Here is a 15,628-nt window from a genome sequence, read left to right on the forward strand (position 1 = left end):
TAATTAGAGAGGTGAAGAACTTTCAAAAACTAGCATCATACTTGATTTGTCATTGGAGTGAAGAACAGGTTGAAAATGTATTATCCCACTTGACAGAATTCATCATCTGTTCCAGGTAGAACATGTAACAACATAGGAATTGATAGGTCCTTCTTTAACATTAAAAGTGTACACATGCATGTACACACACACACACACACACAGACTTTCTTCAGCCCACGCACATTCAGTGCCCTACCAATACACACACACATACACACAGTTATTTCAGCCCAAAAGTTATAAAATACCAGATAGATTCACCCTAAAGTCAGGGACAAGGCAAATATGTGTATCTCTCTGCCGTTTCTTTTGAGGGTATTAACCACTTTTAAGACAGAGGGTTGGGAAGAAAATTAGAGGCATAAGAATTGAAAAGTGTATGTGGGAAAAACAAGTCAGTTAAGAAAAATTGAATTTATAAAAAGAATTCAGTGAGGTAGGATGTAAAATTTATAAAATTAGTAGCTTTTATATAAGCTTTTGATAACTAGCTTTTCATGTGGGCAATTACAAGATAATAGAAATGAATACCCATTTATTATAGCAACAGAAAGACAAAATAAATAGGAATAAATGTAACAAGAAATGTTACAATGGTGACTTGGATTGCAGTGTTGTGTGGTATAAGGTAAGATTACAGTTTTCTGTTGTTCCAAATTTATGAGAGAAACATTTTAAAATACTTTAAGATACAAAAATGTACTTGAACAAGCAGAGAGACATCTCATGTCCTTGGATGGGATAACTTCACATCATAAAGTTTTTGGTTCTCTTCAGGTTACTTTTATGCTAAATTAATTATAAAAATCATTAATTTTTTTCCAGAAACTAGACAAACTGACTAAAATATATTAGAGTTGAGAGTGAGCATGTGCTGAAGATAGTCAAGAAAACTCTGAACAGGAAGAACAATTGCTGAAGGTAGAGAGGTGTTGGTTAGCCCTATAAAAATTTTTTTTTTTTTTTTTTTTTTTTTGAAACGGAGTCTCGCTCTGTCCCCCAGGCTGGAGTGCAGTGGCGCGATCTTGGCTCACTGCAAGCTCTGTCTCCCGGGTTCACGCCATTCTCCTGCCTCAGCGTCCGGACTAGCTGGGGCTACAGGTGCCCGCCACAGCGCCTGGTTAATTTTTTATATGTTTAGTAGAGACGGCATTTCACTGTGGTCTCGATTTCCTGACCTTGTGATCCGCCCGCCTCGGCCTCCCAAAGTGCTGGGATTACAGGCGTGAGCCACCGCGCCCGGCCAGCCCTATAAATATTATGTCTCTATAATCAAAGCAGTGAGGTAGTGGGGCATTACTAGACCAGTGATGTAAAATAGGATGTAAATATGTTATGAAGGTGGCGTCACTGGGAAAAAGATGGACCTTTTTCAAATGACTGGATAATCATTTGACAAAATTGTATAATTTTATCATACAACATATCCAGTCACGGTCACCATTATTCAGATTTTATTTACCATAAATTAGTTTTGCCTGTTACAAAACTTCATATAAATGGAATTATATAGTATGTGCTCTTGTGTCTGGCTCTTTTTGCTCTCATGATACCAGAAGTTCATCCATGTCGTGTATATTAGTAGTTCATGCCTTTTTATTAATGATTAGTAGTCCCTTGATTGTTTATTCATTTGATTTCTTTCACGGATTTGACTACTGTGAATAAATAAATATACAGTGAACGTTTGTGTGCAAGTCCCGTTTAGGACGTGTGTCTTTATCTTTTACTGATACCCAAGAGTGAAACTGCTCTTGTTCACTTAGCTTTTTATGAAAACGCCAAATTGTTTCTCAAAGTCTATCTACCATTTATGTGAAAGTACTAGTTGCTCCACATTCTCACCAGCCATTTGGTTGTGTCAGTTTTTAATTTTAGCCACCTCAGTAGGTGTGTAAGTGTGGTTTTAATTTCTATTTCCGTGGTAACTAATGATGTCAAGCACTGTTTCATGTGTTTTTTGGCCATTTGGTTTTTTTTGTGCATGGACTTTTTATTATCAAGTTGTAGTTCTTCTCTGAATTTGATGAGCTTAAGTTTTTAATTTTGGTTTTGAATTTATTTCAGTTTGATTTTATTTGTAAGTTAATTTAAAATTTTCTTTTATGGTTATTGTTTTCTGTGTCCTAAGAAATCTTTGTTTACCTTAGGTTGTAAAGGTTTTCTCCAAATAAGATTTCTAATTTTAGCTTTACTTTTAGTTCTATGATCTATCTTGAATTTATTTTTGCAAAGGATATGAAGTAGGAATTAACGTTTTCTTTTTTTCTCCAAATGGATATCCAGTTGATGCAGCACCATTTATTGAAAAGACCTTCCTTCCCTACTGAATTACTTTGGCATCATTGTCAAAAAATCAATTGACTATAAAAGTGTGGGTCTATTTATAGATGCTGTTTTGTTCCATTGGTTTATTTGTCTATACTTATGCCAGTACAACACTTGCATTCATTTTAGCTCAGGGTTTATCAACTTTGGCATTACTGACTCTTTGGGCCAGGTAATTCTTTTTTGTTGTTGGAAGCTATGTATGCTGTGTACTATAGAGTGTTTAGCAGCATCCCTGGCCTTTACTCAGTATTTACTGATAGCATTCCCACCTCTCCCAGTTGTGACAATCACAGATGTCTCCAGGCATTGCCACATGTCTCTTGGAGAGCAAAAATTGTCCTGTTGAGAAACATGGGTGTAGATAGTAAATGTAAAGTAAAAGGTAGTTTAAGTTCTCTGGCTTCATTCTTCGTTTTTCAAGAGTAGTTTCGTTTTTTTAGGTCCTTTATATTTCCATGTAAATTTTAGAGTTGTCAACTTGTGTTCTTAAAAGTAAGCTTGCTTAAATTTTGATTAAAATTGTGTTGAAACTTTAGGAGTGTTTGAGAAGAATTCATGTATTAACAATAATACATAAACCATAAACCATAGTATCTCATACTTGTTAAAGTCGTTTTTGCTGAGTCCTCAGGATTTTCTACCTAAACAATCATGTCATCAGTGAATATCCCTTTCTTTCAATCCTGATTTTGATAATTTGTGTTCCTTTTTTTTTAAATCATCAATTAATTGAATCAAATCAGGAACTTACCAGGTTTACTAATCTTAATTAAAGACCTGACTTGTAGGTTTATTAATTTTGTCTGTTTGTTGTCTGTTTCATTGATTTCTTCTGTGATTATTGCTTTCCTAATGGCTTTCTTTCTAATTTAAATGTATAAAGGTATATATTTTCCTCTAAGTTTGTCTTTAGCTACATCCTACAAATTTTGGTATATTCATTATCATTCAGTTTGAAATATTTTTAATTTTTGATGTAATTTTTTTTAATCCATTGGTTATTTAGAAGCAGTTTCCAAATAATTTGGAGGTTTTTTTTTTACAGGTTTATAATTTAATTCTACTGTGGTCAGGGTACTTTCTTTTAACATTTATTGAGATTTGTTTTGTGGTGTACCAAATGGTAGGTCGTGGCAAATGTTCTATATATGCTTGAAAGTATATTCTGCAGTTGTTGGGTAAAGTGTTTTGTAAGTGTCAGGTCAAGGTATTTGATAGTGTTCAGATTATTATTATTATTATTATTATTATTATTATTTAGACTCCAGTCTGTCACCCAGGCTGGAGTGCAGTGGTATGATCTTTGCTCACTGCAACCTCCACCACCCAGGTTCATGCGATTCTCAGACTGCCTCAGCCTCCCAAGTAACTGGGGTTACAGACGCACACCATCACACTCAGCTAATTTTTGTATTTTTAGTAGAGATAGGGTTTCACCATGTTGGCCTGGCTGGTCTTGAACTCCTGACCTCAAGTACTCTACCCACCTTGGCCTCCCAAAGAGCTGGTATTTTAGGCATAAGCCACCACGCCCGGCTGTTCTTTCTGATTTTTTTGTTTAGTTGATCTGTTGACTGTTGAGAAGGATGATTTTAAAACTGTATGATATTAAAGACAGAATTGTTCTGACATTTGTTTAAACAGTAAGAAATACTTTAATCAGGACTATTGTGATAGGTGTAAAGACTATTGCAATAGGAGAGAGAGATTGGTCTCAACTTCAAATACTACGAAAGTGGAAATTTATAGCCAAAAAGCGGAAATAGTCAGAGATGGAACATTACATAAAAACAAACATCAAGGGTGGTGATATTCTCGCTACAATTGGGGTAGGCCTGGCAAGGACAGGGGCCCAGGGTCAAGAACTGCTTGTTGAGAAGAGTGCTCAGATGTGGCTTAGTAAAGTTTGGTCAGAGTCTTTGTCAATGACTAGGTACATACACATTTATAATAGTGATGTCTTCTTGATGTATGACCCTTTTATGAGTATAAGACATTTCTCTCTATCTCTGGTAATACACCTTACCTTGAAATATATTTTCACTAATGTTAGTTATATAGCCACTCCCATTTGTTTCAAGATTGGTTTTTGTGCATATGTATCTTTTTTATTTCTTGTTTTATCTGTTTTTTTAAAATTGTTTTTTGTAGATAGCAGGTAGTTAAGTCTTGTTTTTTCTTTTATTCAGTTTTATAATTACTGCCCTTTATTTTTTATTGTTAGTTTTTAAATACAGCATTTCAATTTTTTTATGATTTTTATTTTATTTTATTTGTTTGAGATGGAGTTTTGCTCTTGTTGCCTACGCTGGAGTGCAGTGGCGCAATCTCAGCTCACCACAACCTCTGCCTCCTGGTTTCAAGTGATTCTCCTGCCTCAGCCTCCCGAGTAGCTGGGATTACAGGCATGCACTACCATGTCCAGCTAACTGATAATAACATTGTCTTTTTTTAAGGCAGGGTCTCACCCTGTCACCCAGGTGAGAGTGCAGTGCTGTGATCACAGCTCACTGCAGCCTTGACTTACTAGGTTCCAGTGATCCTCACCTCAGCCTCCCTAGTAGCTGGGACCACAGGTGTATGCCACCACAACCAGCTAATTTTAGTATTTTTGGTAGAGACGGGGTTTTGCCTTGTTGCCCAGGCTGGGCAAGCTCAAGGAGCCCACTTGCCTCAGTCTCCCAAAGTACTGGGATTACAGTCATGACTCGCCACTTTTCTGCTGAAAGCTAGAACTCTTTAAATTCATTTTTTGAGTTCCTTTTAACTCCGCTCCCAATTTTTATTGTTTTATATTTGGTCTCTTCATGTATCTGCCATGTTTCCCTTAGCACTGCCTTCATTTTGGATTAGGCTATATTTAACCTTTCAGTTTTTTTATTTTTATCATTTAAATCACCAAATTGCCCTGCCTTCTACTTCTCTGGTCAAGCAGTCAGCAGTCATCAATTGAGCATCTATTTGAGACACTGATCTGAGCATTTATCAAATTAAATTTTCATGATGTCACTTATGCTTCAAAAAATGTGTTGGCTTCCAATTTTATCACATTTAAAGTCATTGACCAGACTTTAAGAGTTCTCTATAATATCATAGGCGATTACTTTTCCTATGGTGTTTTCCATCTGCCTTTTGTATCAAGCAGTTCTTTTTACTCCTAATTTCTTTCAATATACATTCTACTTGTTTTAGTTTCTGGTCTTTACAAGAGCTTGTTTCCTCATTTGAAATGCTCTTCTTTTTCTAACTACCTCATGAAAGCTCAGTACCTGGCATGGTGGCTTATGCCTGTAATCCCAGCACTTTGGGAGGCCACGGCAGGTGGATCACTTGAGGTCAGAAGTTCAAGACCAGCCTAGTCAACATGGTGAAACCCCATCTCTACTGAAAATACAGAAATTAATGGGGCATGTTGGTATACACCTGTAGTCCCAGCTACTTGGGAGGCTGAGGCATGAGAATCGCTTGAACCTCGGAGGCTGAGGTCACAGTGTGCCAACATCACACCACTGCATTCCAGCCTGGCGACAGAGCAAGACTGTCTCTCAAAAAAAAAAAAAAAAAAATTAATACCTAAAAATCTGACTGTTAATGTTCAGTCTTTTACCCTGTAAATGCTGACATTGCATTTAAAAGGTTTTTTTTAAATTTGTTTTTAATCATGACAGGGTAGTGAATGCCTTCTTTATTTCATAAATAGTTATGTGAGTTCCATAGTTCATCAACCAGATGGTTAAGTTTTTGAAGATAGGGGGCCATACTGTCTTTGTTATTCAATAATTTTGAATACAGTGACTTCTTAATATAGGGATCCTTAAACCCTGGGCCATGGACCCATACAGATCCTTGGCCTGTTGGGAACTGGGCTGCACAGCAGGAGGAGAGCAGAGGGTGAGCCAGCCTTACTGGCTGAGCTTTGCCTCCTGTTGGATCAGCGGTGGAATTCAATTCTTATAGGAGCATGAACCCTATTGTAAACTGTGCATGCAAGGGATCTAGGTTGCGGGCTCCTTATGAGAATCTAATGCCTGATGATCTGAGGTCGAACAGTTCATCCTGAAACCGCCTCCTCTGCAAATCCGTGGAAATTGTCTTCCACAAAATCGGTCCCTGCTGCCAAAATGGTTGGGAGCTGCTGTCTTAATGATACTCATGTACCAAACTTACCTACTAAAATCTATGAGAAGAACACAAAAGAAGGACTTTCCTCCATCCTCAAGAAGTGGTTCAATTGGTGAACATAATGCAAACTTGTAACAACATCCATAATAGTAATGAGAAAAGTATATGCAAGGTGCTTTGGGAGCACAGGGTAGTGTAGTATTCACTTGTTTTCATCTTTACAACCAGTTACTTTTTGCTTTTAACATTTAGACAAGAATATAAAAGGCACATTGTTTTATAAATTAAGATTCAAGGGCAGTGGAAATTCTTTTGGTTCATGAGGTGGTGTTTGGTGATAGGAAGAAAGGGTCAAAGTTGGCAAAGTGATGCAGATTTAGTGTCCTTTATCTGAAATGCTTGTGACCAGAGTGTGTTTCATATTTTGTATTTTTCCAGATTTTGGAATATTTGCATATACAAAATGAGATAACTTGGGGATGGAACCCAAGTCTAAACATGAAATTCATTTATGTTTCATATATTTCTCTTATACACATAGCCCGAAGGTAATTTTATATGATATTTTTAGTAATTCTGTACATTGAGGATAGGAATGGAAAAAAATAATTCTGTGCATGAAACAAAGCTTTGACTGACCAGCACATGAGGTCAGGTGTGGAATTTTCCACCATGGCACTCAAAGAGTTTTGAATTTTTAGATGAGGGATGCTAAATCTTTATGTTAGATGGAACTTCCATTGTAGGAAAAACTTCTCGTCAGGAGCAGACTCCTAATTCACCTATTGATTGATTGATTGATTGATTGACTGATTGAGACAGAGTCTCCTCTGGCCCAGGCTAGAGTGCAGTGGTGCAATCTCGGCTCACTGTAACCTCCACCTCCTGAGTTTAAGCAATTCTTGTGCCTCAGCTTCCCAAGTAGCTGGGACTACAGGCACATACCAGCACGCCCAGCTAATTTTTTTTTTTTTTTTGTATTTTTAGTAGGCATGGGGTTTCCCTATGTTGGCCAGGCTGGTCTCGAACTCCTGGCCTCAAGTGATCCACCCACCTTGGCCTCCAAAAGTGCTGGGATTACAGGTGTGAGCCACTGCATCCGGTCTCACCTTTTTATTATTAAAAGGTTTTGTGCCAGTCATGGTGGTGTGTCCTTGTAGTCCTAGTTACTCAGGAGACTGAAGTGGGAGGATTGCTTGAACCCAGGAGTTCAAGGCCAGTGTGAACAACAGTGAGAACCTGTCTCTTAAAAAAATAAGAAATAAGTTTTCTGTGTATTTGTCAACTAATTAGCTTTAGGGGTATGACATGGGGTATGATATGGAAAGCAGCTTCGGTTTCATGATACTAGGATGGAAATCAATGAGAAAAACGTGGAAACCAACTGCAAAAATCTTAACCAATCACAATTTTCTTATGTCGTTATTTGTATACTATTTATGATACAGACATGGTATATACTTTATCTTGAAAGTTCTAGGCAGAAAGGTTAACATTTCTACTTATGTATTTTCCTGTTTTTGTGCTTATCTAGATTTTTTAAAATAATTTCTTCTTTGTATTACAGTCTTGGCCCTTTAGTGAGTAAAGTGAAAGAATACCAAGTAGAGACAATTGTAGATACCCTCTGCACTAACATGCTTTCTGATAAAGAACAACTTCGAGACATTTCAAGTATTGGTCTTAAAACAGTAATTGGAGAACTTCCTCCAGCTTCCAGTGGTAAGCAAGAGCACATTTTTCTTCCTATTTGTTTTTATGTGGAGGTATTTCTCCCCACCTTTTTTTCCCCTTCTGGCCAAGGAGGGAGGGAGGTGGCTGTCCTTACAGATCTTCGTAGGAATCCCTTTGGACAATTAAGAAAATTAAAGCTTGAAGCCTTATTTTTCTTAGAAGTAAATTAACTGGTAAAGGAATATTTCGATTGAACTTGTTTGTAGTATGTATTTTGGTGAAGGATTTTTATGTGTTGGAGCAAGATTTTATACTGTGTGCACCATGACTGCAGACTAGAATTATGCCAACCTATGCAGTGAGGGAAGAGATAACCAAAATCTATTTCCAGTATTAATTTCACTTCGCGTCATATTTGCTATGTAAAATTTAACACCATTCAGACGTAGCTGTGAAATAGTTCAGTTTACTGGTAGCTTTAATGAAAGCTGAGCCTTTTACAGCTACTTGGTAATTAAACAAATTTAAAACTATGATTAATGTATTTGTCAACTAATTTAGCTTTTGACCTTTGACAGAAATGTGTAGGTAATATAAATTTTAGAATTGGTCTTGACTACTAAACTATTGCTAAAATTAGCAGGCTAAAAGTTATTGTCTCATCTGCAAAAGGTGAGATTATCACCTATTTCATGGGAAGATTTAGATTGGTGATAGTGTAGTCTGGGGGCCGGGCGAGGTGGCTCATGCCTGTAATCCCAGCACTTTGGGAGGCCAAGGTAGGTGGGTCACCTGAGGTTGGGAGTTAGAGACCAGCCTGACCAACATGGAGAAACCCCGTCTCTCCTAAAAATACGAAATTAGCCGGGCGTGGTGGTGCATGCCTATAATCCCAGCTACTTGGGAGGCTGAGCCAGGAGAATCACTTTAACTCAGGAGGCAGAGGTCGCGGTGAGCCAAGATGGTGCCATTGCACTCCAGCCTGGGGAACAAGAGCGAAACTCCATCTCAAAAAATAAAAATAAAAAAATCAAAAGAATAAATAATGTAGTCTGGGTATGTTATTTTCACTCATTTACTTAAATCATTCATTGTGCTAGTTTTCATGCTAAAGGCTGCATACGTAAACTAGTCTAAACATCAATCATATACGAGGTCTTACTATTCCTTCTAGTTTGTAGATGGGGGAACTGAAATTCAGAGAGATTAGGTTAATTCACCCAAAGTTGGGTGAGTAATTGGGTAAAGATTCAAAACCATTATCTTTTAATCCAAAAAGGGTGCTTTCTTCAATGTATCATACCAGTGTTATTTTACCCTTATTAAATAGTTACTTATTTCAGTAAAACATTTCAACAACTCAGAGGTATGTTATTTATAATTGTATTAGCTATGTATATATTTTTAAATTGTTTTTCTCTCATTGAAATATGTTTGCATTGAGCCAATTTCCGGTTTTTGTAAGAATTTTTTTAACCATTCAGATTCTTTCAGAGTGACTTGTTCTTTTTTTTCTCTCATCAGTAACGACATGTTAAGTAGTAACAATTCTGATTTATGAGTCCTGGAACGAAGTTTCTACTTTATAATGAAGTTACGGAATCTTTGAGTTGGAAAGGACCTTATTAAAAGTTATGGCTGATTTTTTTTTTAAGAAGCTGCTAAGCATTGGAGCTCAGAATATATGCTTTTTAATTCACTAAAGTTTAAAAGGCTAGTCTACTAGAAGAGACTCAAAAAGAGAAAACTCTCCTTGCTGCTTTAGGGGTGCAAGCACTGCAGCTACTACTGGCTCCATAGCTAGCATTCATACCAATGCATACAGATTATCCAGTAGATAGAATAGTTATCTATCTACTATTACTAGTTATCTATAATATCTATTGGTATCCAGTAGAAAGAATCTGCTGACATCTGTATTTTCCCTGTGTCCTTTACCCCTTATGAAGTTGTCATCCCTAATTCTCATTTATGTCTAATAAGTTATTATAGAAAAACAGCCTGTTCTGAAAGATGTGTTTTTCTGCCACAGATCTCCTGTGTCTCATGATCAAGTGTGGAGTTGTTAAAGATTTGGTCTAATTCTTGTTTATTTCTATTAAGTTATTTTATTGAAAAGCAGCCTGTTTTGAGAGATGTGTTTTTCTGCCCTGGATCTCTTGTGTCTCATGATCAAGTGTGGAGTTGTTAAATATTTGGTAACTACCATGAATATAAGAGGGAATTCAACATGCTTGCTTTGAAATTATTATTGCCTTCTTATTCATGCAGGATCTGCATTAGCTGCTAATGTATGTAAAAAGATTACTGGACGTCTTACCAGTGCAATAGCAAAACAGGAAGATGTTTCTGTTCAGCTAGAAGCCTTGGATATTATGGCTGATATGCTGAGCAGGTAAGTGTGCCTGTTTATATCCGTTACTTGTAATACAGATACTACACTGATTTACTAAAAACCCTTTCTAGTAAATACAATAAAACTTAGTGAAAAATTATTCATATTTAAATGGTGACTTTTATCAATTTGTGTGATTGGGAGTGAGGGGGAAATAAGCTAATTACACTAATGTGTAAGTATATAATATTGTATAGTAAACATTTTATAGTTCTTTAATAAAACTTGTGGTTTTAAATTTTTTAGCCCAGTTCATGTTTTGTTTTACTTATATATTCTTGCATTCAGTGATGTATTTAGATAAGGAGATGTGCTGGTAGTTGTGGATTTTCCAGTTAAAAGAATGCTGGTAATCTTCAGTAACCATATTAATAGTCCATATTTTAGGGGAGGGAGGACCTTGGCTTTTATATATTTGTTGCTTTTTCACTTTCCTTTGGAAGTCAGATGTTAGAACATAGACCTAAGCAACTCCTAGGAGAAAATACCTTAAAGGACCTGTCAATTTCTGATTCTCATAATCATTATAGGCCACCATTATTTGTGTGTATGTTTTTTGTGGCAAATTCATTTCAACTTAAAAACAATCAAGCGCCTTCATGTGGGTGTGTGGATGTGTGTGTATAAAGTGAGGAGCTATCATCCTGGCACTGAAAGAGCTTGTATTTTATGATAGGATATAAGAACACAAATGGCTACAGGACAGAATGGGACTAAAGACTAACTGGGAGCATAGTGTGTTTGGGGTTTTAAAATGGAAGGATTCAAGAAAATTGTTTTTATGGAAAGTGGCATTTGAATTGGGTTTTGAAGAATGGGTAGCGCTTCAATAGTTAGATGTGCCCAGGTGTAGAATACTTAAGTAGTATGTGAATGGGGAAGCGTATTCTAGTTTTCTAGAATATAGAATGAATAGAAAAGCAGTAGGAAATCATTCTGATAAATTGGGGTCATGTCGTGGTGGATGAGGAATTTATGTTTAATTTGATAAACTGAAAATTCAGACTTTTTGTCCTATGTGTGATTTAATCACGAACAGTGATTGTCCTGGCACAGGTTTGGGTAGTAGTGACTCATTGAACTATACATTTGCGATGCTTTGGAAGAAGGGTGTTGGAACAACAGGAACAATGAAACTATATATAGAGGAAAGCCAATAAGGGAGAGGGAGAACTCAAGAGAAGCTCAATTTTTTAGTGTTATGAATCCCCCCCCCTTAAAAAAGCAATACAGAAAGTCAGAATACAGAAAACCACTTAGAGACCTTTTTTTTTTTTTTTTTTTTTTTTGAGATGGAGTCTCACTCTGTCACCCAGGCTGGAGTGCAGTTCCTTGATCTCAGCTTACTGCAACCTCTGCCTCCTGGGTTCAAGTGATTCTCCTGCCTCAGCTTCCTGATAGCTGGGACTACAGATGCCCACCACCTCGCCTGGCTAATTTTTGTAATTTTAGTAGAGACAGGGTTTTACCATGTTGGCCAGGGTAGTCTCGAACGCCTAACCTCAAGGTATCCACCCACCTTGGCCTCCCAAAGTGCTGGGATTATAGGCATGAGCCACCGTGCCTGGCACAAAAAATCATTTAGAGATTTTGGAAGGACAAAGTGACAAGATTATTGTGTGGTTTTGGTGGTGGTGGTTTGTGTTTGGTTTTGAGACAGGTTTTGGCCCAGGCTAGAGTGCATTGGCATGATCATGACTCATTGCAGCCTCAATTTACCAGGCTCAGGTGATTCTCCCACTTCAGCCTCCTGAGCAGCTGGGACTACAGGGATGCACCACCATACGCAGCTAATTTTTGTGTTTTCTGTAGAGATGAGGTTTTGCCATGTTGCTCAGGCTGGTCTCAAATTTCTGGGCTCAAGCAATCTGCCTTTCTCAGCCTCCCAAAGTGCTGGGATTACAGGTGTGAGCCATCATGCCTAGCCTTGTTTTGTTTTTTTAAAAAATACTTTCCCAAGCCAATTGATTAGATAACCTATAATTGGGGATTTAGGTCTAGATTCCCGGAGTCAGTTTGGCAATGTAAATTTCAATGCCGCATTCACTTGGCTCAGGTTTCAGTTGCATTTTAGATAAAGTAAGAATTTAATTTTCCTTTCACTCTGAATTTGAATTAGTCTCAACTAAATTTGTGTTCTGAATATTTACATTGAGGTCAGAGGCCAGACATTTAGTAGTGGCCAGGCATCTTGAATTCATTTGTTGTTTTCTTTCTTTTTTTATTTTATTTTAAGGCAAGGAGGACTTCTTGTTAATTTCCATCCTTCAATTCTGACCTGTCTGCTTCCCCAGTTGACCAGCCCTAGACTTGCAGTGAGGAAAAGAACTATTATCGCTCTTGGCCATCTGGTTATGAGCTGTGGAAATATAGTTTTTGTAGATCTTATTGAACATCTGTTGTCAGAGTTGTCCAAAAATGATTCTATGTCAACAACAAGAACCTACATACAATGTATTGCTGCTATTAGTAGGCAAGCTGGTCATAGAATAGGTAAGAAATCTTTAAAAGTTTTAAACTTTTCTTTAATTAAAAACATTAATGCATGTTTTTAAAGAACCATTATGCTTTTCTTAGGTGAATACCTTGAGAAGATAATTCCTTTGGTGGTAAAATTTTGCAATGTAGATGATGATGAATTGAGAGAGTACTGTATTCAAGCCTTTGAATCATTTGTAAGAAGGTAAGTTTTTAAGATCTCTATTTTTTACAAAAAACTTTTCCTTAAGAATAGAATCATAAGATCTACATTAGGTGTGTGAGGAGAAGCGGCCTATTGGATTTCAGATATAACAGACAATACGGTATTTGAAATTAATGTCATCTTGCTATTATAAAATGTGGTCATCACATTTATTTTGAAAATTTTTCTTGTCATTGTTAGGACTTCAAAGAATTTGGGAAAGGTATTTATAATTATTTTGGGTTTACTTTAGAAGGGAAGAAATGCCAGTGTAATAATGTAGTCTGTACTGAAAGCCCAGCAGGATAAATTATTTGTCAGAAATAAATAGTGAATTGTCTTTTCAACAATTTCTTAGGTCACATCCATTTAGCTAGGTCAGTGATTCTCAGTTTGGAAACTGATTCTCATATATTTTTTAAAAGCTTAGTAAAAATTGTATATTTGTGTACTGGAAGGCAATACAAGATAAGTAACAGAATTTTTGCTGTTGACTAATGCAGTAGCATGGTGTCTTGAGGCCTTACTGGTTGTTTTCTGCATTTATCCCTTGACACTTCTGGTTTTGAGAAGTAGCTTTTAATCATATCATATTATGAAAATCAGAAATTGTTGGATTCATTTTTGTTCCTTTAGTTGACAAACACAAAGTATTCTTTTATTTGCTGGCCCTGTGGGCATTTATATGTTCTGTCCTCTCATTACATCACTAGAAGACCAAACCTAGGTGAATATGCACTGGCATTTGCACAAATAATCCTGGTTACTGAAGAGCACATTCATCTGGGTTTGGTTTTTCTAATAACATGTTGAGTATATACCAATTTCTGTCTATACTGCCACATGTTAACCATAACATAGTTAAAATGGGGATTAAGGGAGTTCACCTTAAAATTGATTAAATAAGTAAAATTTGAAAGGTAAACCTTTTAAAATCATAAGTCCATGGGAGAGAAACAGCAAGAATCATTGGTGCTAGATAGTATGGGAACTACTCTCCTATGTTATTGCTGGTGATAAAGCAAACTGTGGCAGGTAATGAATCAAGGAGAAAAGTACAGCTCTTCAAGGCAGCTTTTGTTTTTGCCTTTAGATGTCCTAAGGAAGTATATCCTCATGTTTCTACCATTATAAATATTTGTCTTAAATATCTTACCTATGATCCAAATTATAATTATGATGATGAAGATGAAGATGAAAATGCAATGGATGCTGATGGTGGTGATGACGATGATCAAGGTATTTCAAATTAAATAGAATCTTTTAAATTTTTGTGAAAGACAGTGTTATAAATGGAGATGATTCTTAGTGCAAATTGTACTGTTTGTTTTATTTAGTTATAATAGTGAAAAGGGAAATGATCTCAATATTTGACAATAGCAGATTAAGTTAGAGGGCATCTATGTATTGAACTGTTATGCAACACATTAAAAAATCATGTCTAAAAATCATTCATTAATGTTCTCAATAAGGTGAGTGAAAAATATGTAGCAAAAATTGCTCACCATGTCCCAATTTTATTTCTTTAAGTATACAGAAAAAAATCTGTATATTTACAACTAGTACCATTACCACTTGTTTTCTCTTGGCTAGCAACTATATATGATTTCTGGTTTTAAGTACTATTCAAATTTTCTACAAAGCATTTTTGTAAGGAGGTAAACCGAGGTTTTAGAAAGAATTGAATCTGTAGATATACATATTTAGGGCAGCTTGGTTTGAAAGAATATTAGTTTGTTTGTTCATAGTTCAGGAAAAATTCTTAATACCGTTTGAGGCCCCATTTAACGTTCATTAATAGCTTACAATGTTTCTGAGGCTCCTAAGATTGATGCCATCACATGATGATTTATGATATTTACTCTGGAAAGGAGTAGCAGCACTTCAAGGACATAGGGGTTGCTCATGTTCAGTTGTTTCTGTTCCTATTGGAAGAATCATAGTAACAAATATTTAAGTTGGTAAGTTACTAGGTAAACAGGTTGGTGGATTTTTTGTTGTTTTTGAGAATACTGTTTAGTTTGATTCTTTGAATGAATTTATGTAACAACTTTCCTAAGTGAGTAATTTCACCCATCTTTAAAAAACAACTACCAAAAAAATTTCTTAACACCATATACACCTCAAGCAGCTGCTGCCTAGTTTCTCTCCTCCGCAACAGAACTCCTCAATGCAGTTCAGTTTCTTTCTTTCCATTCTCTCTTGAATCCACTCCTCCAGTGATGCACAAGATTGCAAATGTTTGACTCTGCCTATTGTATTACTCAGTCTCAGCAACATTTCTTTATTTAGCTTCTGGGATACCATTCTAGCCTGGATGTAGTCTTACCATTTTGATTACTCCTATCTTCCATGCTGGTTCTTCTTCTTCACCCTGAGCA

The 15,628-nt window shown here is 36.4% G+C and overlaps 1 protein-coding gene across 2 annotated transcripts in view; it reads left to right on the plus strand.

The window, feature by feature from the left end:
- Positions 1-15,628, plus strand: part of CAND1 (cullin-associated and neddylation-dissociated 1) — a 45,980-nt gene that overhangs the window by 15,850 nt on the left and 14,502 nt on the right. For both annotated transcript variants that reach the window (XM_011976578.1, XM_011976579.1), the window contains 5 exons: positions 8,063-8,217; positions 10,441-10,564; positions 12,801-13,057; positions 13,142-13,247; positions 14,341-14,486. In XM_011976578.1, the coding sequence (XP_011831968.1) occupies positions 8,063-8,217; positions 10,441-10,564; positions 12,801-13,057; positions 13,142-13,247; positions 14,341-14,486 (788 nt within the window). The remainder of the gene's footprint in view (positions 1-8,062; positions 8,218-10,440; positions 10,565-12,800; positions 13,058-13,141; positions 13,248-14,340; positions 14,487-15,628) is intronic.

Source organism: Mandrillus leucophaeus, unplaced genomic scaffold (assembly GCF_000951045.1).
Source record: "Mandrillus leucophaeus isolate KB7577 unplaced genomic scaffold, Mleu.le_1.0 Scaffold169, whole genome shotgun sequence".
Classification (NCBI taxonomy): Eukaryota; Metazoa; Chordata; class Mammalia; order Primates; family Cercopithecidae; genus Mandrillus; species Mandrillus leucophaeus.